Source organism: Scylla paramamosain, chromosome 25 (assembly GCF_035594125.1).
Source record: "Scylla paramamosain isolate STU-SP2022 chromosome 25, ASM3559412v1, whole genome shotgun sequence".
In the NCBI taxonomy this organism is placed as follows: domain Eukaryota; kingdom Metazoa; phylum Arthropoda; class Malacostraca; order Decapoda; family Portunidae; genus Scylla; species Scylla paramamosain.
In genome coordinates this window covers 7,402,501-7,427,500 of record NC_087175.1, presented here as the reverse complement: position 1 = coordinate 7,427,500, position 25,000 = coordinate 7,402,501, and the positions used below count along the sequence as shown (strand labels likewise).

The 25,000-nt window shown below is 37.9% G+C and overlaps 1 protein-coding gene across 5 annotated transcripts in view; it reads left to right on the top strand.

Moving 5' to 3' along the window:
* LOC135113190 (intermembrane lipid transfer protein VPS13D-like) overlaps positions 1-25,000 on the top strand; it is a 475,970-nt gene that overhangs the window by 75,440 nt on the left and 375,530 nt on the right. For all 5 annotated transcript variants that reach the window (XM_064028315.1, XM_064028317.1, XM_064028314.1 and 2 more), the window contains exons 13-14: positions 10,878-10,950; positions 15,786-15,975. In XM_064028315.1, the coding sequence (XP_063884385.1) occupies positions 10,878-10,950; positions 15,786-15,975 (263 nt within the window). The remainder of the gene's footprint in view (positions 1-10,877; positions 10,951-15,785; positions 15,976-25,000) is intronic.

Sequence of the window (25,000 nt, the reverse complement as noted above, 5' to 3'; positions counted from 1 at the left end):
GAGGTAATGAGTTATGAATGTTCAGAGATACAAGCAGTCAACTTGCAGCACAGCAGCATAATCAAGGACTGCCCACTGCCCTAGGACACAGTCCCTGTAGCAGTTTATTTTGAGACTAATTAAAAATTTAAGTTAAATTTAAAAACTTATCGTACTGCACCACAGTGAGTCTGGCTTGAGATTCCACTGCATACAGGCCTCCACCAGTTGGCCTCTGTGAGACATAGAGATAGAAGGGTTGTGCTGCATGGTGTAGAAAGTCTGCTCCATTACACTAATTTCACAAATAGGCAAACAAACCTCTCTTATGCTTTCAGCCAGGCATCTTAAAAAATTATATGAATAAAGGTGTGTATAACCCAAGGAGAGAGGGAGAAAGGAAAAATTGTGCATGAGAGAGAGAGAAAGAGAGAAAAACAAATGTGCATGTTTCATAACTCAGAGTTACACCTGCTTGACTTTGGCTACACTCACTCCTAAATCCACAAATAGGCAAACCTGTCTTATGTTTTCCAACAGCCATCTCAGTTAATTATATGAATAAAGGCGTGTGTAACCCGAAAAGGAGAGAGAGAGAGAGAGAGAGAGAGAGAGAGAGAGAGAGAGAGAGAGAGAGAGAGAGAGAGAGAGAGAGAGAGAGAGAAAGACAAATGTGCATTAGAGAGAGAGAGAGAGAGAGAGAGAGAGAGAGAGAGAGTGAGAGAGAGAGAGAGAGAGAAAAAGACAAATGTGCATTAGAGAGAGAGAGAGAGAGAGAGAGAGAGAGAGAGAGAGAGAGAGAGAGAGAGAGAGAGAGAGAGAGAGAGAGAGAGAGAGAGAGAGGTGTCTCAATTTAACTCGGGTTATATGCCTTTGGCAGAAACCTCAACCAGCCAGCTGTTACCCTACGGAAAGAGCTCAGAGCTCATAGTGACCGATCTTTGGGTAGGACTGAGACCACTTACCACACACCTGGACAGTGAGGTCACAACCCCTCGGGTTATATCCCATACCTACTTGCTGCTAGGTGAACAGGGGATACACGTTAAGAGGCTTGCCCATTTGCCTCACCGCTCCCGGGATTCAAACCCAGGCCTTCTTGGTTGTGAGCCGAGTGTGCTAACCACTACACTACGCAGTGTGTGTGTGTGTGTGTGTGTGTGTGTGTGTGTGCATGTGTGTGTGTGCGTGTGCGTGTGTGTTTTGCCTTCTCACCTGGCGTGATACAGTGGTGTGGCACTGCCACATCTAGAACTATGTGTGTGTATTTTGTCCTCACATCCAGTGTGATAGCAGTGGCACTTCCTCAACATGATGTGACTGTGCAGTGGATGTGGTAGCACTGCACTTTTGAGACACCTCTTGCTTGTGTTTGTTTTTATAATGTGATTACACTGTTGCTGTGTAGTATGACACCAACCTTTCTCTCCCTCTCTCTTACATGCAAACTATCATGACTAATGTGCCAAACAAGTGTGTTATTCACATAAGTAAGCTATGTACATATCACATATGTATTTATTTTTACTATCTGTGACACCATTGGTAGAAAGATGTAGCCCATATGCAACAAAAGTGCAAAACTTGGAGATATTGTGTGAAAGTTGGAATCGTAGGAATAATTTAGGAACATGAAACTCAACGATCATGAAACTTGGGTACTGTGAAACTCTGGGATATTATACCTGAATTTGAATAAGATTATGCAAATTTTTCTTTAAGTGGGACACAATAAACCTGACTCAATTTTATAAAAATACAAATAAACACACACACACACACACACACACACACACACACACACACACACACACACACACACACACACACACTTACTTCCAGTACACCTGAAAGTAACCTGTCTAAGTAATGTATACAAACATAAACGGGTTACTTTCAGGTGCACTGGAAGTGAGAGATTACTTAAAGGAAAATAGACCAGCTGTGTTGTGCCTAACTGAGACAAAGTTAAAAGAGGAAGTCCACTTAAGCTTTAAGGAAGAGGGATATGATTATTGGAGGAGAGAAAGAAAGGGGAAAGGAGGAGGAGGATTACTGATAATGGTTCGAGATATATATATATATATATATATATATATATATATATATATATATATATATATATATATATATATATATATATATATATATATATATATATATATATATATATATATATATATATATATATATATGGAAGAAGAAGTACAATTTTCCACATAAAACTGTGGACATCTGGAATAGCCTAAATGAAGAGCTTGTTACAGCACCAAATGTACATAAATTTAAGGAAATGTTGGATAAATATAGATATGGAGACAGGACACTATGAGCCCTGCTTGAACCCTGTACTATACAACTAGGTAAAATGCAACTAGGTAGATACACACACACACACACACACACACACACACACAATGGACACACACTGTCATGGCAGACAGAGAAGTCAACACAAACAGGTGCCCCTAAAAATCCAGCCATTTATGTCGCTGAGAGCTGCCCTAGTGGAAATACAGAGGTGAGAGTTCACACACACACTCAATGCTGTCCCATCTCCAAAAGTGTTTTGTAGAAAGCAGTTAAATTGTTATAATGAGTGGTGAAGAGGGGGCTATTTCTGTTCCCACTATGTTGTTTACACCAACGGGGACTGTCCTGAAGGCAAGACAGAGAGACTTCTTGGGATTTATGGAAGAGGACCGAAGTGTCGAGGAAGCAGTGATGAGAAGGAGAATTATCACACTGGAAACTGAAATGAAGGAAATGAAGGATAGATTTGACAAGATGGAGAAGATGGTTGAAACTTTGATCACCAAGAAGGGGTGTGGAAAGGTGCATGCAACGATCTACATAAAAAAACTAATGTTATATGAAAAGAAAGCAATGGAATATGAAGGTAAAGTGGAAGAGTTAAATGTAAAACAGGAAAAATTGGAAGAAAGAACAAGAGGAAGAAAAGATCGATTTTAGGAAAATTGTGGATGAACAAACCAAGGCAAATGACACAAAGCTAACAGAAAAAGTTGTTCAAGTTATAAAACAGAAAGAAAACTTGGTGAGAGACACTGTGGATAAGAAAAAAACTGTTGTGGTATTTGGCCTAAAGGAAGTGTACACCTCAGTGGAATGAAAGAGAAAAGAAGGAAAAGATATGTGGAAAAATTAGTGGAGACATTACAAAAAGAAAAAGAGCTGACTGGAGAGATCGAAGAAATTAAAAGATTGGGTAGATATGTTGAGGGTGGACAGCGTCCTATGAAAATAAGGTTTAGGTCACAAGTGGCAGCTGAAGAAACACTGAGTAAATCTTTGGAAACTGGCTAAGGTGGAAGAATACAAACAAGTGTGGATAAAAAAAAGATAGAACCAGAGGGAAGGGGATATATTAAATATTGGTGAAGGAAAATACAACCTCTGGATGAGAAATACAAAGAATAAACGGGGAGAAGGTGTGATGCTTCTAGTTAAGAAGGATTTATTAGTGTAATCTGTCACATATGGGCTGGAGGAGGCAGAAGTATTGAAAATAAGCTTAAGACAGAATATTGGAAGATACCATAACGTTGTGGTGACTTATGTTCCCCACTATTCCAATTCTTGGAGAGAGGATGAATATAAGAAAATGCTTGAAGACACAAGGACATGTTTGGCAGAGCAGCTTGAGGAAAAGGACAATATACTCCTGATCGGGGACTTTAACTGTAAAGAGATATCTTAGGAGAATTGGACCACAGAAGGCAGTGAGTCATCATGGGGGAACAAGCTACTAGACCTGGCTATTGAAAATTTCCTGACACAATGGGTTACAGATGACAAGATTTAGGGAAAATGAAGCACCTTCAAGGCTCAATCTAATTTTCACCAAGGAACAAGAAATAGTACACCTTAAATACATAAACCCAATAGGAAAAAGTGATGTGCTGATTCAGTTCACAGTTATGGATAATAACCTCAGTATAAGGAAAGAGGACCACAGAAGAGAATGGCTAAACTATAGCAAGACTTACTTTGGACAACTTAGGAAGTATTTCAGTGAAGTGAATTGGAACAGTTATTCAAAAGGAGGACATAGAGGAAAAGTGGACAGCTTTCCTGGACATTTATAATAAGGGAGTAGAGAAATGGGTACCCAAGAGATCAAAAGAGAACCTTTTCAAAAAGGATTGGTACAATAGGAGATGTGCAACAGCTAGATTGGAGAGAGAAAAAGCATGGAACAAGTGGAAGAAAAACAAGAGACTGGACCTGTGGAACAATCATATAAGGAAGAGGAATGAATATGTCAGAACTCAGAGATGAGCAGAAAATTTTTGAAAAGAATATTGTGGAGAAATGTAAAGACCAACCAAAATTATTTTATAAATTCATCAATGGAAAATTAAAGAGTAAAGATAAAATAAGCATGGTAAAAGCTGGAGAAGAGACAGTGGATGACCCAGAAGAGGTAGCTGAAGTGTTTAATAGATACTTCCACTCTGTGTTTACTAAGGAAAATGACTTCAGAGGTGAGAGGACAGCGTTAGAAAAAGGAAGCGACCTAAAGGAGATTAAAACATTAGTAGACGTAAAGAATATGTTGGAAGACATGGATGTAAGGAAAGCAATGGGTCCTGATGGTGTATCGAGTTGGATTTTAAAAGAGTCTAGCTCACAATTAGTCTCAGTGCTGCACAATATAGAGTACCCATAGATTGGAAATGGGTGGATATTACCCCAATTCACAAGACCAGAAGTAAAGAAGATCCATTAAATTATAGACCTGTATTGCTCACAAGTGTGGTGGCGAAGATTTGTGAAAAGATTATCAAGAACAGATGGGTGAAATACCTAGAAGACAACAACGTGATAACAGAGAAACAGTTTGGCTTCAGAAAAGAAAGATCTTGTGTTACGAATTTGATAAGTTTCTACTCAAGAGTAATAGATATAGTGCAAGAGAGAGATGGATGGGCTGACTGCATATACTTAGATCTGAGAAAAGTATTTGATAAAGTTCTGCACAGAAGACTAATATGGAAATAGGAAAAAAAATTGGAGGACTTGGTGGATTACTGACTTTATGAGAAACAGAGAAATGAGGACAGTAATTAAAGGCAGCAGGTTGAACTGGAGAACGGTAATAAGTAGAGTCCCACAAGGTTTGGTACTTGCACCTATTATGTACACAGTTTATGTAAATGATATGACAGAAGGTGTAGAAAGTTACATTAAACTTTTTTGCTGATGACGCTAAGATTATGAGGAAAGTAACAAATGAAGAGGACTGCAATGCTTTAAATCAGGACTTAATTAAGATTAATGAATGGTCATTGAGGTGGAACATGGAGTTTAATGCTAAAGAATGTAGTGTGATGAGGTTTGGAAAAAGTGTGAGAAGACCAGTTGGCAACTATTAGGGAATGAGGAAATCTATAAGATCAGAAGAAAAAGATCTAGGAGTAATTATTACTGATAATTTATCATTTGTGAAGCACATAAACAAAATTATAGGAGAAACATATAATCTGCTGAGAAACATGAAGATAGCTTTCTCCTATATTGATGAAGATATGATAAAAAAAAACTGATAACAACGATGATACGTCTGAGATTGGAGTACACAGCATTAGTGTGGTCACCAAGTTTGAAAAAGGATACATGAAAGTTAGAAAGAATCCAAAGAGCTGCAACTAAAATCCCTCTAAGCTTAAGAGAGTATAGTTATAAGGAAAGGTTGAAGAGATTTGGCCTGACTACACTAGAAAAAAAAGGAGGGAAATAGGTGATTTAATAGCAATATATAGAATACTGGAGGGAGTGGAAAAGTTGGACAGAGAAGACCTCATGATACCAGATACAAGAGATACAAGAGGACATGGAAGGAAATTGAAAAGAAGTGTTTGCAGAAGAGACATCAAGAAACAGCTTCCCACACAGAAGTATAACAATGTGGAATGAACTTAAGGATGAGACTGTGTGTGAAAAGACAATTCATAAATTTAAAGAAAATCTAAATAAAAGTTGATATGGAGATGGGACAGCACAAGCCTAGTGTGGCTCTTGTCCTGTATTTCACAACTAGGTAAATACAATTAGGTAAATACACACATACACACACACACACACACACACACACACACTGACACAGAAGAGATACTAGAAAGAACATCAAAACTAAGAGAAGCAGAAAATTGCAAGTATATATATATATATATATATATATATATATATATATATATATATATATATATATATATATATATATATATATATATATATATATATATATATATATATATATATATATATATATATATATATATTTTTTTTTTTTTTTTTTAAGAAGAATAAAAATGAAGAAGAATGGAAAAAATTAAAAGAAATGTATGAAGAGGCTAAAGAGAAAAATTAATCAAGAACAGAAAAAAAAATTGGAGAGTTTTGGGAGACAGAGTGAAGAAATGGCACATAAAGTTAAGGAAATTAATTAGAATAGAGGAAAATAGTAAAAATGAACAACAAATTGTGATGTATACCAACATAGACTGATTGGTACACAAAAAACAGGAATTACAAGACTGTTTAAAAGAGAAGAATCTGAAAGTGTTGCACTGAATGGAAACAAGAATAAAAGAAGAAAAACAGATTGTCATTAACAATATGTGGAAAAGAGACAGGATTAATAAAGGAGGGGGAGGTGCAATGATAATGACAAGGAAAGAGTTGGACAAAAATAGTGAAATATGGGAAAGGAAAAGCAGAAAAATGAGTGTTAACTTGGAGGACAATAATGGAGAAATACTGACAGTAATAATGACCTGTGTACCAACCAAAACAAATTCTTGTAGCAAGGAAGAATATGAAAAATTAATAGAAGATACCATTCAGTATTTGAGTAAATTATTGGTGTTACTGGTTGGTGACTTCAATTGCAAAGAAGTAAATTGGGAAACTTTTGAAGTAGGAGGAAATGAGACTGCATGGGGAGAAAGATTTCTGAAGCTGACCATGGAAAACACAGTGATGCTGTGGGTGACTGAAAATACAAGATATAGGGGAGATGACAAACCAGCAAGACTAGACCTGATACTAATAAAGGGTGACTAAAGAATTAAGATACATGGGGAAAAAAAGAGATCATGTAATGACAGAAACAGACTGATAATGATGTCAGTGAAGAGCATGAATCATACAAAGAAAATAGAAGAAGCTATGGAGAAGCAAAACATGGATGACCTTAAGAAATTTTATGAAGAAATGGATTCAGAAAAGCTGAAAAGAGCAAATGATGTGCAAGATAAATATGACATTTTAATGGAAATATATGAGACTGGAGTGAATTAATATGTCCTATTATACAAACCTAAAGGAAAAGGAAAACAGGTGTGGTTCAGTGCAAGATGTGCAAGTGCAAAGAAAAAAAGAGACAAAGCATGGACTTTAAGATAGCAAGAAATGAATGTGAAAAAAAAGAGAGAGGAAGGGAAAGGATATGAAAAGGATATAGTTGAAAAGTGCAAGGACAAACCAAACTTGGACGATTCTGGGCTTGTTCCTCCCTCTCCTCCACCCTCTGACTACTTCATGCCTCGTATTAAAATTCTTCGTAATGATGTTTTCCATGCCCTCGCTGGCCTAAACCCTCAGAAGGCTTATGGACCTGATGGGGTCCCTCCTATTGTTCTCCGAAACTGTGCCTCCGTGCTTGCACCTTGCCTAGTCAAACTCTTTCAGCTCTGTCTGTCAACATCTACCTTTCCTTCTTGCTGGAAGTTTGCCTACATTCAACCTGTTCCTAAAAAGGGTGACCGCTCTAATCCCTCAAACTACCGTCCTATTGCTTTAATTTCCTGCTTATCTAAAGTTTTTGAATCTATCCTCAACAGGAAGATTCTTAAACATCTATCACTTCACAACCTTCTATCTGATCGCCAGTATGGGTTCCGTCAAGGCCGCTCTACTGGTGATCTTCTGGCTTTCCTTACTGAGTCTTGGTCATCCTCTTTTAGAGACTTTGGTGAAACTTTTGCTGTTGCCTTGGACATATCAAAAGCCTTTGATAGAGTCTGGCACAAAGCTTTGATTTCCAAACTACCCTCCTACGGTTTCTATCCTTCTCTCTGTAACTTCATCTCAAGTTTCCTTTCTGACCGTTCTATTGCTGCTGTGGTAGACGGTCACTGTTCTTCTCTTAAATCTATTAACAGTGGTGTTCCTCAGGGTTCTGTCCTGTCACCCACTCTCTTCTTATTATTCATTAATGATCTTCTAAACCAAACTTCTTGTCCTATACACTCCTATGCTGATGATACCACCCTGCACTTTTCCACGTCTTTTCATAGACGTCCAACCCTTCAGGAAGTAAACATATCACGCAGGGAAGCCACAGAACGCCTGACTTCTGATCTTTCTAAAATTTCTGATTGGGGCAGAGCAAACTTGGTATTGTTCAATGCCTCAAAAACTCAATTCCTCCATCTATCAACTCGACACAATCTTCCAGACAACTATCCCCTCTTCTTCAATGACACTCAACTGTCCCCCTCTTCTACACTGAACATCCTCGGTCTGTCCTTTACTTATAATCTGAACTGGAAACTTCACATCTCATCTCTAGCTAAAACAGCTTCTATGAAGTTAGGTGTTCTGAGACGTCTCCGCCAGTTTTTCTCACCCCCCCAGCTACTAACTCTGTACAAGGGCCTTATCCGTCCATGTATGGAGTATGCTTCACATGTCTGGGGGGGTTCCACTCATACTGCTGTTCTAGACAGGGTGGAATCAAAAGCTTTTCGTCTCATCAACTCCTCTCCTCTAACTGACTGTCTTCAGCCTCTCTCTCACCGCCGCAATGTTGCATCTCTTGCTGTCTTCTACCGCTATTTTCATGCTAACTGCTCTTCTGATCTTGCTAACTGCATGCCTCCCCTCCTTCCGCGGCCTCGCTGCACAAGACTTTCTTCTTTCTCTCACTCCTATTCTGTCCACCTCTCTAACGCAAGAGTTAACCAGTATTCTCAATCATTCATCCCTTTCTCTGGTAAACTCTGGAACTCCTTGCCTGCTTCTGTATTTCCACCTTCCTATGACTTGAATTCCTTCAAGAGGGAGGTTTCAAGACACTTATCCACCAATTTTTGACCACTGCTTTGACCCTTTTAGGGACTGGCATTTCAGTGGGCATTTTTTTTATTAGATTTTTGTTGCCCTTGGCCAGTATCCTTCCTACATAAAAAAAAAGAAAAAAAAAAAAAAAAACTGTTCTACAGATTCATAAATGGAAGGATGGAAATGAAACATATGAAGACCCAAAAGACATGAGTGAATTGTTAAACAAAGAGTTTCAACAAGTTTTCACAGAAGAATCAGAATTTAAAGGACCACAAGTTGAGAAGACAAAAAAGCTTATGTGAGAAATTATAGTAGTTAAAGAATTTTATAAAATGATGGAGGAACTGGAAGAGAGAAAAGCAACAGGACCAGATGAAGTGTAACATTTCAGTATATAACACAGGAGAGGGATAGATGGGTAGATTGTGTATTTAGATATGAAAAAAACTTTCGACAAAGTTCCCCACAACAAGCTATTATCAAAGCTAGAAAATATAGGAGGATCAAACAGAAAAAAAAAAAAAAAAAACTGGATGGAAAGTTACTTAAAGGGAAGAGAAATGAGAACAATAGTAAAAGATGTAAAATTGAAATGGAGAAATGTAGATAGTGGAGTACCACAAGGATCAGTGCTGACACCAATACTTTTCCTAATATACATAAATGATATGCTTGAATGAGTAAAGAGTTACATGAGCTTGTTTGCAGACAATGAAAAGTTACAAAGACATAAGAAATAACAAAGACTGTGAAACTCTACAAGAGGTTCTGAATAAAATCTGGGACTGGAGTAAGAAATGGGAGAAGGAATTTAATGTGAAAAAATGTCGTAATGGAAATGGGAAAAAGCAAAGAGACCAAAATGGATATAAAAATGGGAAATGAAGAAATAATAAAAGTACAAGAAGAGAAAAATCTGGGAGTGACAATACAGGATGCCATGACAATACATGCCATGGAGAGGCATGTAGAAAAGATATTCAGAGATACATATAAAATGGTAAGAAATATTGGAACAGCATTCCACAACATGGATAAAGATATGATGAGAAAGATAATTATGACCATGATTAGACCAAAGCTGGGATATACTGAATCAGTTTGGTCTCCCCACAAGAAGAAACATGTCAAAAAACTAGAAAGTTTACAAAGGATGGCAATGAAGATGGTTCCAGAACTGGAAGAATTAGCATATGAAGACATGTTAAAGGAAATGAACCTGCCAACATTGGAACAAAGAAGAGGAAGGAGAGACTTAATACTAATTTATAAATTATGGAATATAGTGGAAGAAATTGATAATGAGAAACTGCTGCTAAAAAGAAGTAGGAAACACCAGATACACATGAGGACACAGCAAAAAACTAAGGAAAGGAAGATACTTGAGTAACAAAGAAATATAATTTCCCACAGAGAAATATAGAAGTTTGGAACAAGATCAGTGAGGATGTAGTATTGGCAATGAATATGCACAACTTTAAGGAAAACCTGGACATGTATAAATATGGAGACGGGACAACACAGGCATAGCTCAGGCCCTGTAAATTACATCTAGGTAAATGCACACACACACCCACACATTCACACACACACACACACACACACACACTTTCCTCACAGAAGTGTGAACAAATGGAATGATCTCAGTGAAGACATTGTAAATGCCAAAACTGTTAGTGCTTTTAAGACCAAACTAGATAGATATAGAGATGGGATACTATGAGATTACTCCCCTCCTGTGAACTACAACTAGGTAAATACAACTAGGTAAATACACACAAATATAAATGGTATTCTTGTTTCAGGTATGAAGAGCTAAAAGAACAGACCAAACAGGAGTTGAAGAGGAATTGGGAGCAGATGATGGAAGGAGATATGGTAAGTTTAGTGAAATTATTTATTTAGTTATGTCTACTGTGATATCTTTGGAATTTCTTTGAGGATGATCATATTCCTGAAATGTCTTCATGTTCTTGCCAATTTGCCAGTCATATTCCATATCTCTCTCTCTCTCTCTCTCTCTCTCTCTCTCTCTCTCTCTCTCTCTCTCTCTCTCTCTCTCTCTCTCTCTCTCTCTCTCTCTCTCTCTCTCTCTCTCTCTCTCTCTCTCTCTCTCTCTCATCAGTTGTATTTGGATTAGCATAGTTATGACTAGCAAATATAAAGTTTAACTGGAGAATAAAGATTGCCAAGAAATAAAACTGAAAATACAGGGTGTAACATATTGTTAGAAGTGTAAATACAGGCTGTTATAAGTGAAAAATGTTTTATGCACATACATTTTGAGGCATTGGTATGAAATTCAAGTGTGGCTGGACAACAGATACAATGGCAGGGCTGGGTGGGAGTCCATGGCAAAACATATAGATGTGGATGTCTGTTAGTGAAAATGAATGATTCAATCATGATTTCTACAAGTTTTTGAGTTTTACAGTATCCCATAATGAGTTGAGTGATATTAATGGACAGGTGATGTACTAATGAAAATTACACAATGATGAATAAAATGATATGCTATGTGGCATCATACCTGTCCAGGCAGGGAGGGGAGGAAAAGTGAGGCTAGTTGCCAGTCAACTGATTGCCAGTCAGTCACTTGCTGTTTTCGGCTGAGGCAGTGATAATGAATATGCTTAGTTTATATTGTATAATTTTGAAAAAAAAAAAAAAAAGAAACTGCCTGCTGTGTCAAAAACTTGTTGTAATATGTAGTATGTGGACAAGATGTGTCTCTGCCATAGATGATGCTTGACCCACCTGTTGTATCTGTCACCTGCCCAAACTTGAATTTTATAACAAGGCTAAACAATATTTCAGAATGCTTATGTGTATAGAACATTTCTTTACTTAGAGTAACCTGTACTTCTACCTCTAGCAGTATTGACAAACTCATTTTACACCGTGTAGAAACTGCTGAATGTAAAGTTTTGCATTTGGCAACTAATTTGTGTCAGAGAATGAATACCAGACTTCACTTTGCCAAATGCAAATAATTAAAGCAGAAAACATTATTTACAATCACTGCAGAAAAAAAAAGTTGTATCTCTAGTTTACATGACATAATTTCAATAAAAATCTTAACAAAAATATCAAATAAAACAATTTACTCTAGTCTTGGTGCTTACTTTAATATTTCATCATGTTGTCCTTGATTTGTTTTAATATTTCATCATGTTGCCCATGGTTTCGATGACCTTCTCAAGATGGCTAGGTATACTGTCACTTAATTTCTTAATTTCTTGAAGTATTTTAAGTCTGTTTCCTTGCAGCAGGATTAGAAAAGCAGCTAACGTGAAAATAGCAGTAGAAGGTAGCAAGAGATGTAACATTGTGGTGATGAGAAAGAGGATGAAGAAAGTCAGTTAGAGGAGAGGTGTTAAGATGAAATGCTTTTGATTTCACCCTGTCTAGAAGACCTTATCTGTCCATATATGGACAGATAAGGTCCCTGTACAAAGTTAGCAGTTGGGGTGTGTGAAAAACTGGCAGAGGCAACTCAGAATGCCTAACTTCATAGAAGCTGTTTTAGCTAGAGATGAGATGTGAAGCTTCCAGTTTAGATTATAAGTAAAGGACAAACCGAGAATGTTCATTGTAGAAGAATGGGACAGTTGAGTGTCATTGAAGAAGAAGGGATAGTTGTCTGGAAGGTTGTGTTGAGTTGATAGATGGAGGAATTGAGTTTTTGAGGCATTAAATTTTACTAAGTTTGCTCTGCTCCAATCAGAAATTATAGAGAGTTCAGAAGTCAGGCATTCTGTGGTTTCCCTGAGTGAGCTGTTTAATTCCAGAGGGACAACGTCTACAAAAAGATGTGGAAAAGTGAAGAGTTGTATCATCAGCGTAGGAGTGGATAGGACAAGAAATTTGGTTTAGAAGGTCATTGATGGATAATAGGAAGAAAGTGGGTGACAGGAGAGAACCCTAAGAAACACTACTGTTAATAGATTTAGGAGAACATTGACTGTCTACCATAGCAGTAATAGAATAATTGGAAATGAAACTTGAGATGAAGTTACAGAGAGAAAGATAGAAGCCATAGGAGGGTCTTTTGGAAATCAAAGCTTTGTGCCAGACTCTATAAAAAATCTTTTGATATGTCTAAAGCAAAAGTTTCAATAAAATTTCTAGAAGAGGATAACTAAGACTCAGTAAGGAAAGCCAGATCACCAGTAGAGCGGCCTTGATGAAAGCCTTACTGGTGATCAGATAGAAAGTTGTGAAGTGATAAATGTTTAAGAATCTTCCTGTTGAGGATAGATTCAAAACTTTAGATAGGCAGGAAATTAAAGCAATATGGCAGTAGTCTGAGTGATTAGAATGGTCACCATTTTTTTAGGAACATGTTAAATGTAGGCAAATTTTCAGTAAGAAGAAAAAATAGATATTGATAGAGAGAGTTGAAAGAGTTTGACTAGGCAAGGTGCAAGCATGGAGGAACAGTTTTGGAGAACGATAGTAGGGACCCCATCAAGTCCATAAGCCTTCTGAGGGTTTAGGCCAGTGAGGGCATAGATAATATCACTTGTGAAGGATTTTAATGAGTAGCATGAAGTAGTCAGTGTGTGGAGGAAAGGGAAGAACAAACCCTGAATCATTCAAGGTAGATTTTTTAGCAAAGGTTTGAGTGAGAGTTCAGCTTTAGAAATAGATGAAATGGCAGTGGTGCCATCAGGTAGAAATAGAGGAGGGAAAGATGAAGAAGCAAAATTATTGGAGATGTTATTCACTAGATGGCAGAAGTCATGAGGGGAGTTATATCTTGAAAGATTTTAACACTTTCTGTTAATGAAGGAGTTTTTGGCTAGTTGGAGAACAGACTTGGCATGATTCCAGGCAGAAATATAAAACGCATAAGATTCAGGTGACGGTAGGCTCAAGTACCCTTTGTGGGCCACCTCTCATGTATAACACAAGAATAGGCTGTGTTAAACCAAGGTTTGGAAGGTTTAGGTTGCAAGAGAGAGTGAGGAATATGTGCCTCCATGCTAGACACTATCACCTCTGTTATGTGCTCAGCACACAGACAGGTCTCTGACATGAAAGCAGTAGTCATTCCAAGGAAAATCAACTTAATACCTTCTTAGGTCTCCCCAGTCAACTGAGACAAAACACCAGAGGCACTTTTGCTTTAGGGGATCCTGAGGAGGGATTAGGACAAGATACAGATATGAGACTGTGATTGGAGAAGCCCAATGGAGAAGATAGGGTAACAGCATAAGCAGAGGGATCAGAGGTAGGAAAAGGTCAAGAAAGTTGGGCGTAACTCCTAGACTGTCAGGAATATGAGTAGGGTGTTGCACCAATTGCTCTAAGTTGTGGAGGATAGCAACATTAAAGGCTAGTTCACCAGGATGGTCAGTGAAGGGAGAGGAAAGCTAAAGCTGTTGGTGAACAGTGAAGTCTCAAAGAATGGAGATCTCTGCAAAAAGGAAGACAGTCAGAATGTGCTCCACTTTGAAAGTTAAGTAGTCAAAGAATTTCTTATAGTCAGAGGAGATAGGTGAGAGGTATACAGCACAGGTAAATTTAGTTTGAGAGTGACTCAGTAGTCGTAGCCAAATGGTGGAAAACTTGGAAGATTCAAGAGTGTGGGCATAAGAGCAGGTTAAGTTGTTGTGCACATAGACAGCTTTGTATTGAAAATGAAGAGAGAGAAAATAGGAGAGAACAGAGAAGAGGCTACTGTCAGTTGCCTCAGACACCTGTGTTTCAGTGAGGAAAAGAAGATGAGGTTTAGTAGTGGAGAGGTGGTGTTCTACAGATTGGAAATTAGATCTACCGCAAATGTTGCAGAAGTGAATGAAGAAAAAGTTGAGGAGGGTCTCAAGACACTTAGGGTTCATACCAGAAGAGCAGTCCAACCTGGGGATATTTGTGGTCCCCTCCCCAGATGGTGACTCCAAGGCTGGTGTAGGAATCACCATAATAATTTTGAATTTTGAGTGATGGGTGTATGTGTAATTAGGTGCATGTAGATTTGTGTGAAGGGAGAGAGTTGTCTTTAGAGGGTAGGCTGTTACTGCCCTTTTGCATCATGAGACACAAAGGGAAATGTTCAGTGAGGGCACAGCTGGATTTAATGATAAGTTCACAACATCCACTGATCCAGTGCTTCAGATCTCACTGGGAGTAATTATCATTTTGACAGGCATCTACTGCCTTCTGTATTACTGCCTCCTCCTAAAAACTTGATAGATTAAATGACTAAAGAAATAATATGCATTGTAGAAGACCAGATTAAATTTGCATAAATGATATTGAAAAGTTTGAAAACATAACTTGGCAGAGATATACACAATGTGAAGACCTGCAGAAATATGTGAAAAGCTTTCATTGCAGATGTATTCTAGTTGTTAATGAAGAAAACTTGTAAGTAGCATGTTTTATCGGCTATCTTATTTCCCTTTCATTGCTTTGTGTAGGGAAAGACTTTTCATTGATACTTTTTCAGCATAATTTTTCTTCTGTTTGTGATTTTTGTACATATGTGGGCTAGCAGAATGCACAGACTCATGAGTGAAATTATTGTTAAGCAGAGACGTTTCACTGCTTTGAATTTAAAAAGGTAAAAATCTTTAGAAATCATGCATTTTGCTCATACACTCTGTCCACTCTTCACATCTCTTATGCAGTTTGTATTACCTTGTTCTTTACTGTTAACTATTTTTACAATTTTGATAATTCACAGCAATTTTTTATTGGCTCAACAGGTAAATCGGAAGAGATGGGATATCAAATTGGACATCTCAGCTCCACAAATCATCATTCCAGAGCATTTCCAGGACAAAAATGCTGTGCTGGTAGTACTAGACTTTGGCAGACTTGTGTTCTGCTCAGCTCAACCTCCCATGTCTGTGGACACACCCAGGGTAGAACTTGACTTGGCTAGTGAGGATGAGGGTAAGTCAGTGAGTAGAAGATGAAAAAATGCAGAGGGCAAGAAACTTATTTTTCTCCTCCTCCTCCTCTTCCTCTTCCTCTTCCTCTTCCTCTTCCTCTTCCTCTTCCTCTTCCTCTTCCTCCTCCTCCTCCTCCTCCTCCTCCTCCTCCTCCTCCTCCTCCTCCTCCTCCTCCTCCTCTACTACATTGTCTTTCTACTGCAGTGTCTTTTATTGCATAATGAATCTGCATTTTTGTTGTTTCAGTACCTATGATAATTTCTATTATAACCTTAGACAGTTACTATTATGTTTGTTTTTCAGCAACCAGAATATTGCATTTAGCAGCAATGCACATCTCAGCCATTGGCTGTCTAGTTGCCATGTTTATCATGAGCTGCTTCAAATCCATTAGTTGTGGTATTACTTCCTGTGTTTGGCAGTGGTCAAGCAAATTCCTACTTAATTTAATTGTAAAGGCATCTTGCATTTTTATCTTGTATCTCTTCAGAATTAAAGCCCCATTTCCACATTGGCAATTTTGTTGGCAACTTTGTTACAACTCTTCTGCGACTTAATGAATGACAACTATGCTGAGATTGTGTTCATGCTTCGTGATCTTGCTGCAAATGTACTGCGAATCTGCTGCAAATTTGTTATGATTGAGTTGCAACAAATGGGCCCTTTTTTGTTCATAATTTTTGTTGCTCTTGGCCAGTTGCCTCTTACTTAAAAAAAGGGGAGGGCAAGAAAAACATCAATGCAAATCTGTTGCGACTATGGAGAACACGTTAAGAACACGCTGTCACCCCACAGCAGATGTGCTATGAATGCAGTGTGACTCATCAATGGAGTATAAATAGTAGACGCTTATAACCTTTTCTCATTTGTTTGAGCTCTCGTTTTGTGTGTGCCATCAGATGCTTCTCTGGCAAGCACAGTCAGTTTTTATACAGCTTGAGTTGGACCTTGAGGTGGAGAAGATAGATAGATAGATAGATATAAATATACTGTGTGTGTGTGTGTGTGTGTGTGTGTGTGTGTAGAGAGAGAGAGAGAGAGAGAGAGAGAGAGAGAGAGAGAGAGAGAGAGAGAGAGAGAGAGAGAGAGAGAGAGTATTATACAGGTGTCCTGTGAATTAAGGTACATACTTTGTGGTTTGATGATTCAAGTAATTATGTCAGAAATGCTCTGTACACATAATGCTGTGCTTTGATTTATTTTGTTAGAAGTTAATGTGCAAGTTGTGTGTCATGGGAACCGCTTGCCTGGGTGAGCCTCTGCCTCCTCCTTTCCCTTTTTGGGTCTTTACATACTTGAGTGGCACTGCATGGCTTCAAGTGATCATTTTTGTGTACAATTTATGCAGTCAAAGTCTTACAGGAAACAGCAAATGACAGATTTCATTTTTGTGTGTCATTGAAGAAAATGTGCAGGTAACACAGTAATACAGTGGTTGTGAAGTGCTAGTTTTTAAACATACATGGCAACTCACTGCAACTGTCATCCCCTCATCACCCAACAGTTGATGTCTTGATACCTAAGTGACAGACCTAAGCAGTCAGCTGACTGCCAAGGAGCATCTTTTTTTGGTATGATGAAAATGCCTTTCACATTCAGTAACATTGAGTATTTGTACATGATATTCATGTGAAGATATTCATGACATGATATTAATTTTGTGATGGGAATGCCTGGGCTGCAGCAGCAGAATACCCAGACAGAAGACACCTAGATAGCAGAGTATTCTACAGTGTGTCAGCATCTCTGTGAGAGAGGATGTTTCCCCAGTACTTCTGCAACAGTTGAGCATATTGTACCAGCTCAAGATGGTATTGTTTTGTCAGGTTGATAAATGTAGGAATTGAGTTTTGAGGCATTGAACATTATTGAGTTTGCTCTGTTCTAATGAGAAATTTTAAAGAGATCAGAAATTTGGCATTCTGTGGCTTCCTTGCATGAGCTGTTCAATTCCTGAAAGGTTTGTCATCTACAAAAGACATGGAAAAGTGCAGGGTGGGGGTATCATCAGTGGATAGGACAAGAAGTTTGGTTTAGATCATTGATGAATAATAGGAAAAGAGTGGATGGTTAATAGGACAGAACCTTGAGGAACACCACTGTTAATGGACTTTGAGGAACAGTGACTGTCTACCATGGCAGCAATAGACCCACAGTGTTTTATTTTTGTTTTGCTATAAACTGAGGATATATCTTTAACTGTCTCTTGATAGCATGTAAGATGTTGTCAGACTCTTTGGGCTGGTCCACCACCATGTTTGTGGTGAGGCACATCCTTGCATCCCTCATCTTTGAGAGTTCTAAAGTCTTTTGGTGCTGACTGTATGTAGACTTGTACCTACTAATTTTTTGCTACCTCCCATAGAGGTTGGAGTCAAGGCCAGTCAGTCCTGGGTGCTTGTTTGAATCCATACAGTAATGTAGGAAAAAATGTTATTGTACTTTGGAGGTGTTTATGCAGATACCTCTACTGGCTCTAATTGTCTATAACAAAAACTATTGACATAATGTAACAACACTAACTATAAATGGCTGTAAGAAACATTTAGACTGGGGTAAGTGGGGAAGGAAGAAATTAGTATGTGTGTGTGTGTATTTACTTAGTTGTGAAATACAGGACAAGAGCCACACTAGGCTGGTACTGTCCCGTTTCCATATCGACTTTTATCTAGATTTTCTTTAAATTTATGAATTGTCTTTGCACACACAGTCTCATCCTTAAGTTCATTCCACACTGTTACACTTCTGTGTGGAAAGCTATGTTTCTTGATGTCTCTTCTGCAAACACACCTTTTCAGTTTCCTCCCATGTCCTCTTGTGTCTCTCGTATCTGGTATCATGTGGTCTTCTCTGTCCAACTTTTCCATTCCTTCCAATATTCTATATATTGCTATCAAATCACCTCTTTCCCTCCTTTTTTCTATTGTAGTCAGGCCCAATCTCTTCAACCTTTCATCATAACCATAATCTCTTAAGCTTGCTGAGATTTTAGTTGCAGCTCTCTGGATTCTTTCTAACTTTCTTGTATCCTTTTTCAAACTTGGCGACCACACTAATGCTGCATACTCCAATCTTGGACGTATCATCGTTATCAGTTTTTTTTATCATATCTTCATCAATATAGGAGAATGGTATCTTCATATTTCTCAGCAGATTATATGTTTCTCCTATAATTTTGTTTATGTGCTTCCCAAATGACAAATTATCAGTAATGATTACTCCTAGGTCTTTTCCTTCTGATCTTATAGAGATTTCCTCATTCCCTAAGTAATAGTTGCCATGATGTAGTGTGATGAGGCTTTTCCAAACCTCATCACACTACATTCTTTAGCATTAAACTCCATGTTCTACCTCAATGACCATTCATTAATCCTAATTAAGTCCTGAATTAAAGCAATGCAGTCCTCTTCATTTGTTACTTTCCTCATAATCTTAGCGTCATCAGCGAAAGGGTTCATGTAACTTTCTCCACCATCTGTCATATCATTTACATAAACTGTGAACATAATTGCTGCAAGTACCGAACCTTGCAGGACTCCACTTATTACTGTCCTCCAGTTTGACCTGCTACCTTTAATTACTGTCCTCACTTGTCTGCTTGTCAAAAAGTAAGTCATCCACTTTAACAGTGATCCACCGAGTTCTCCGATTTTTTTCAGTTTCCATATTAGTCTTCTGTGCAGAACTTTATCAAATGCTTTTCTCAGATTTAAGTATATGCAGTCGGCTCATCATCTCTCTCTTGCACTATATCTATTACTTGAGTTGAAACTTATCAAATTTGTAACATGAGATCTTCCTTTTCTGAAACCAAACTGTTTCTCTGTTATCACCTTGTTGTCTTCTAAGTATTCCACCCATCAGTTCTTGAAGATCTTTTCACAAATCTTTGCCACCACACTTGTGAGCAGTACAGGTCTATAATTTAATGGATCTTCTTTACTTCTGGTCTTGTGAATTGGGGTAATATCTGCCCGTTTCCAATTTATGGGTACTCTACCTTTTACCAGGGTGGTGCTAATTATATTGTGCAGCACTGAGACTAATTGTGAGCTACACTCTTTTAAAATCCAACTTGATACAACATCAGGACCCATTAATTTCCTTACATCCAGGTCTTCCAACATATTCTTTACTTCTTCTACTGATGTTTTAATCTCCTTTATGTCAGTCCCTTTTTCTAACGCCATCCTCTCACCTCTGAAATCATTTTCCTTAGTAAACACAGAGTGGAAGTATCTGTTAAACACTTCAGCCACCTCTTTTGGGTCTTCCACTGTGTGTGTGTGTGTGTGTGTGTGTGTGTGTGTGTGTGTGTGTGTGTGTGTGTGTATTTACTTATTTGTGTTCATCTACTTGTGAAAGAAATACAGGACAAGAGCCACACTAGGCTCGTGCTGTCCCATCTCCATATCAATTTTTATTCAAATTTTCTCTAAATTTATGGACTGTTTTGGCACACACAGTCTCACCAATAAGTTCATTCCACACTGCTATGCTTCTGTGAGGAAAGCTATGTTTCTTGATGTCTCTTCTGCAAACACTCCTTATCAATTTCTTTCCATGTCCTGTGGTACCTCTCGTATCTGGTATCACAAGATCATCCCTATCCAACTTTTTCATCCCTTCCAATATTCTGTATAGTGCTATCAAATTGCCTCTTTCCCTCCTTTCTTCCAATGTAGTCAAGCCCAATCTCATCAACCTCTCTTTATAACTGTACCCTCTTAGTCTTGTAGGGATTTTAGTTGTAGCTCTCTGAATTCTTTTTAGCTTTCTGACATCCTTCTTCAAACTTGGTGATCACACTAATGGTGCATACTCCAGTCTTGTACTATAATTGTTGTTATCAATTTTCTTTATCATATCTTCAGTGTTGATGAATACCATCTTGATGTTTCTCAGCAGATTAGATGTTTCTTTAGTGATCTTGTTTACATGCTTCACAAATGACAGTTTATTAGAAATGGTTACTCCCTGATCTTTTTTTTCTTATTTTATAGTAATTTTCTCATTTTCCAAATAGTAGGTGCCTTCTGTTCTTCTCACACTTTTTCCAAACTTCATCACATTACATTTCTTGGCATTAGACTCCATGTTTCACCTCAACGACTATTCATTTATATTAATTAGGTCTTGATTCAGAGCTTCGCAATCTTCTTCATTTGTTACTCTTCTCATAATTTCAGCATCATCAGCAAAGAGACTCATGTAGCTTGTCACCCCATCTGTCATGTCGTTTACATACATTGCAAACATAACTGCTGCTAGTACCGATCCTTGCAAAACTACATTTATTACTGGGCTCCATTCATTACTGTCCTCATTTCTCTGTCCATCAAGAAATCAGACATCCATTTTAATAATGATCCTCCCAATCTTCCTATAATTTTCAGTTTCCATATTAGCCTCCTGTACAGTGCTTTATCAAAAGCTTTATTCAGGTCTAAGTATATGCAGCCAGCCCATCCATCTCTCTCTCCCACTGTGTCCATTACTCTTGACTAGAAGCTTATCAAATATGTTACACAAGATCTTCATTCTCTGAATCCAAATTGTCCCTCTGTTATCACATTGTTGTCTTCCAGGTATTTCACCCATCTGTTCTTGATGGTGTTTTCACAAATCTTTGCTACCACACTTGTCAGTGATGCTGTTCTGTAGTTTAGTGGGTCTTCTTTACTTCCAGCCTTGTGAATTGGGACAATATCCACCCATTTCCAATCTTTAGGTACTCTTTCTTCCAACATGGTGGTGATGATTATATTGTGTATCACTTTGGCTAGTGGGCTGCACTGCTTTAGAATCCAGTTCAACACACCATCAGGTCCCATTGCTTTCCTTACATCCAGCTCTTCCAACACCACACTACCTCTTTCAGACCAGTCCTATTTTCCATCACTATCCTTTCTTCACTAAAATAATTTTCCTTAGTAAACACTGAGTGGAAGTATCTGTTGAACACTTCAATCATATCTTTTGGATCTCTGACCATTTCTTCTCCAACTTTTATTCTGCTAGTGTCTTCTTTACTCTTCAATTTTCCATTGATAAATCTATAAAAGTTTTGGCTGGTCTTTACATTTATCCACAACATTCTTTTCATAATTTTATGTTCATCTTTATTTTTATTTTGAAATTCATTCCTCTTTTTTTTTTATATAATTGGCCCACAAGTCATGTCTCTTTTTTTCTTCCACTTGTTCCATGTTTTTTCTCTCTCCAGTCTAGTTATGGCACATCTTGTTATACCAATCCTTCTTAAATAGATTTTCTGTTGATTTCTTAGGTACCCATTTCTCCACTCCTTTACAATAAATGTCCAGGAGGGTGGCCCACTTTTCTTCTGTCACCCGTTTGAAATACTTTCCAATCCACTTCATTGAAATACTTCCTAAGCTGTCTAAAATTTCTTTCTTGTGGTCTTCTTTTCTTGTACTGGTGTTTTTATCCATTACTAAGAACTGAATCAATGCATGGTCACTTGTACCTATTGGGTTTTTGTTTTAAATCTTCTACTATGGTTTGTTCCTTTGTAAAAATTAGACCCAGCCTTGACAGTATTTGATTTCCTCTGAATCTCATGTCTTCTTCAATGCACTGTGTAAGAATATTCTCAACAGCCAACTCCAATAATTTGTTTCCCCATGATGACTCACTATCTTCTGTGGCCCAACTTTCCCAAGATACCTCTTTGCAATTAAAGTCTCCCATCACTAGTACATCCTCATTTTCTTCCAGCAGCTTGGATAAACATGCCCTTGTGTCTTCCAGCATTCTCTTGTACTCTTCCTCATCCCGTGAGATGGAATAAGGAGGAACACAGGTCACTACAATATTTCGGCATCTTCCCAGATTTCTTTTAAAGCATACTTTCAGTACTTCTGCCTCCTCTTCCCCACATGTAGACTCCACTGTCAATTATTTTCTAACTAGGAGCATCACACCTCCATCCTGCTTACACTTTCTATTTCTCATCAAGAGACTAATTTCCATCACCAATATTTCAAACATCCACATCACTCACCAGTTTTGTTTCAGCAACTCCCATAATATCTGGTTTCACTTCTCTTAAATAGTCTTTTACTTCTAACACTGCTGACATCAAACCATTTATGTCTGTATATGCCACTTTTAAAGTGCACTGTCCTCTCTCTTGTATCACTTCCTCAGCCTCATGTCTATGACCCTCCAATAGAACCTCTTCTTCTCTACCTCTGATTGTTTTTAATTTTTTTTTTTTCATTTGATTCTCTTCTTAGTTCATTTATAGTAGCTCTCTCTTCTCTGGTCCCATCTTTTTTATGTACTTGGTTGTACTCTTCAACGCTGGCCAATTTCCAAGCTTTGCCTAATATTTCTTCAGCTGCTGCTTGTGACCTGAACTTTATTTTAATGGGATGCTGTTTACCCCCAACATATGTGCTCAACCTTTTAATTTCTTCAATCTCTTCTGTCAGCTCCTTGCCTTCTTGTATTGTCTCCACCATTTTATTTACACCAGTCATTTCCTTTTTTTCTCTTTCATGCCACTGTGGTACAGATTCCTCCTTTAAACCAAATACCACTACAGTCTTTTTCTTATCAACTGTGTCTCTTGCCAAGTTTTCTTTCTAGTTGATTACTTGAACACCCTTTTCCATTAGGTTGGTGTCATTTACCTGAGTTTGCTCTTCCACAATTTTCCTGAAATCGACCTTCTTTTTCCTCCTGTTCTTCCAAATTTTCTGTTTTCCATTTAACTCTTCTTCAACTTTGTCTTCATACTCCATTATTTTCTTCTCATATAATAACAATTTTGTTTGTAAATCATCATACACACCTTTCCAAACTACCTTCTCAGTAGTCAAAAGTTCAACAATTTTTTCAGTCTTTTCATCTTTTCATGCATCTCTTTCATTTCATTCTCCAGGTTAATAATCCTTCTCAACATACTCTCTCCAATTCTTCACCCCTCATCACCAAACCAGAAAAATCTCTCAGTCTCATCTTCAGGACAGTCCTCATTGGAGCTGTGAACAACAAAGTGGAGGCCAAGGTAGCCCCCTCTTCACTGCTCATTATGTCAGTAAATACACTTTCCACTAACTTTTAGGAAATGGGACTGCAGCAAGTGAAACTAGTGTGACTCCCACCTCAGTATTCACCACCAGGGACAGCTCTCAGCAATGTAGACAGCTGGATATAAGGAACAACATCTGTTGTTGTCCTCTCTGTTCACCATCTTGTGTGTGTGTGTGTGTGTGTGTGTGTGTGTGTGTGAGTGTGTGTGTGTGTGTGTGTTTGCCTAGTTGTGACATATAGGAGAAGAGCTAAGCTTGTGTGTGTGTGTACATACATCAAATAATTCTAAGTTGAAAATACTCTATACACATATGCTGTGTCTTGGTTTATTTTGAAAGAAATTAACATGTGTACTCTAGTGGCGCTACGCGGCATTAAGTGATGATTTTTGTGTACAATCTACACAGTCAAAGCCTGACAGGACACAGCAAATGACAGATTCAATTTTTTCGTATGTATCATTGAAGAAAATGTACAGTTAACACAGTAAGTAATACAGTGGTTGTGAAGTGCTACTTTTTAAAGTCCTTTTGTGAATTTGAATTTGTATTCTTGTACTGATGGTGGGGCTTCATTTTGTCATCTGGACATTAGCATCTTGAACTGCTCCAATACATTCAGCTGCTGCATAAGTACTGAGGAAGCATCCTCTCACATAGAGAAACTGACACACTCTGTAGAACACTCTGCTATCTGAGTGTCTTCTGTTTAAGTACCTGCATCTGTATTCTACTGCTACAGAATATCACTATCAATATCAATGAATATCATCACATAAATATCATGTTTGAATACTCCGTGTTACTAAATGTGAAAGGCATCTTCACCATAGCACCATAGCATAGTTGCCATATATGTTTAAAAGTAGCACTTCACAACCACTATATTACTGTGTTACCTGTACATTTTTTTCACTGACACATACAAAAAAATTTAATCTGTCATTTGCTGTTTCCTATAAG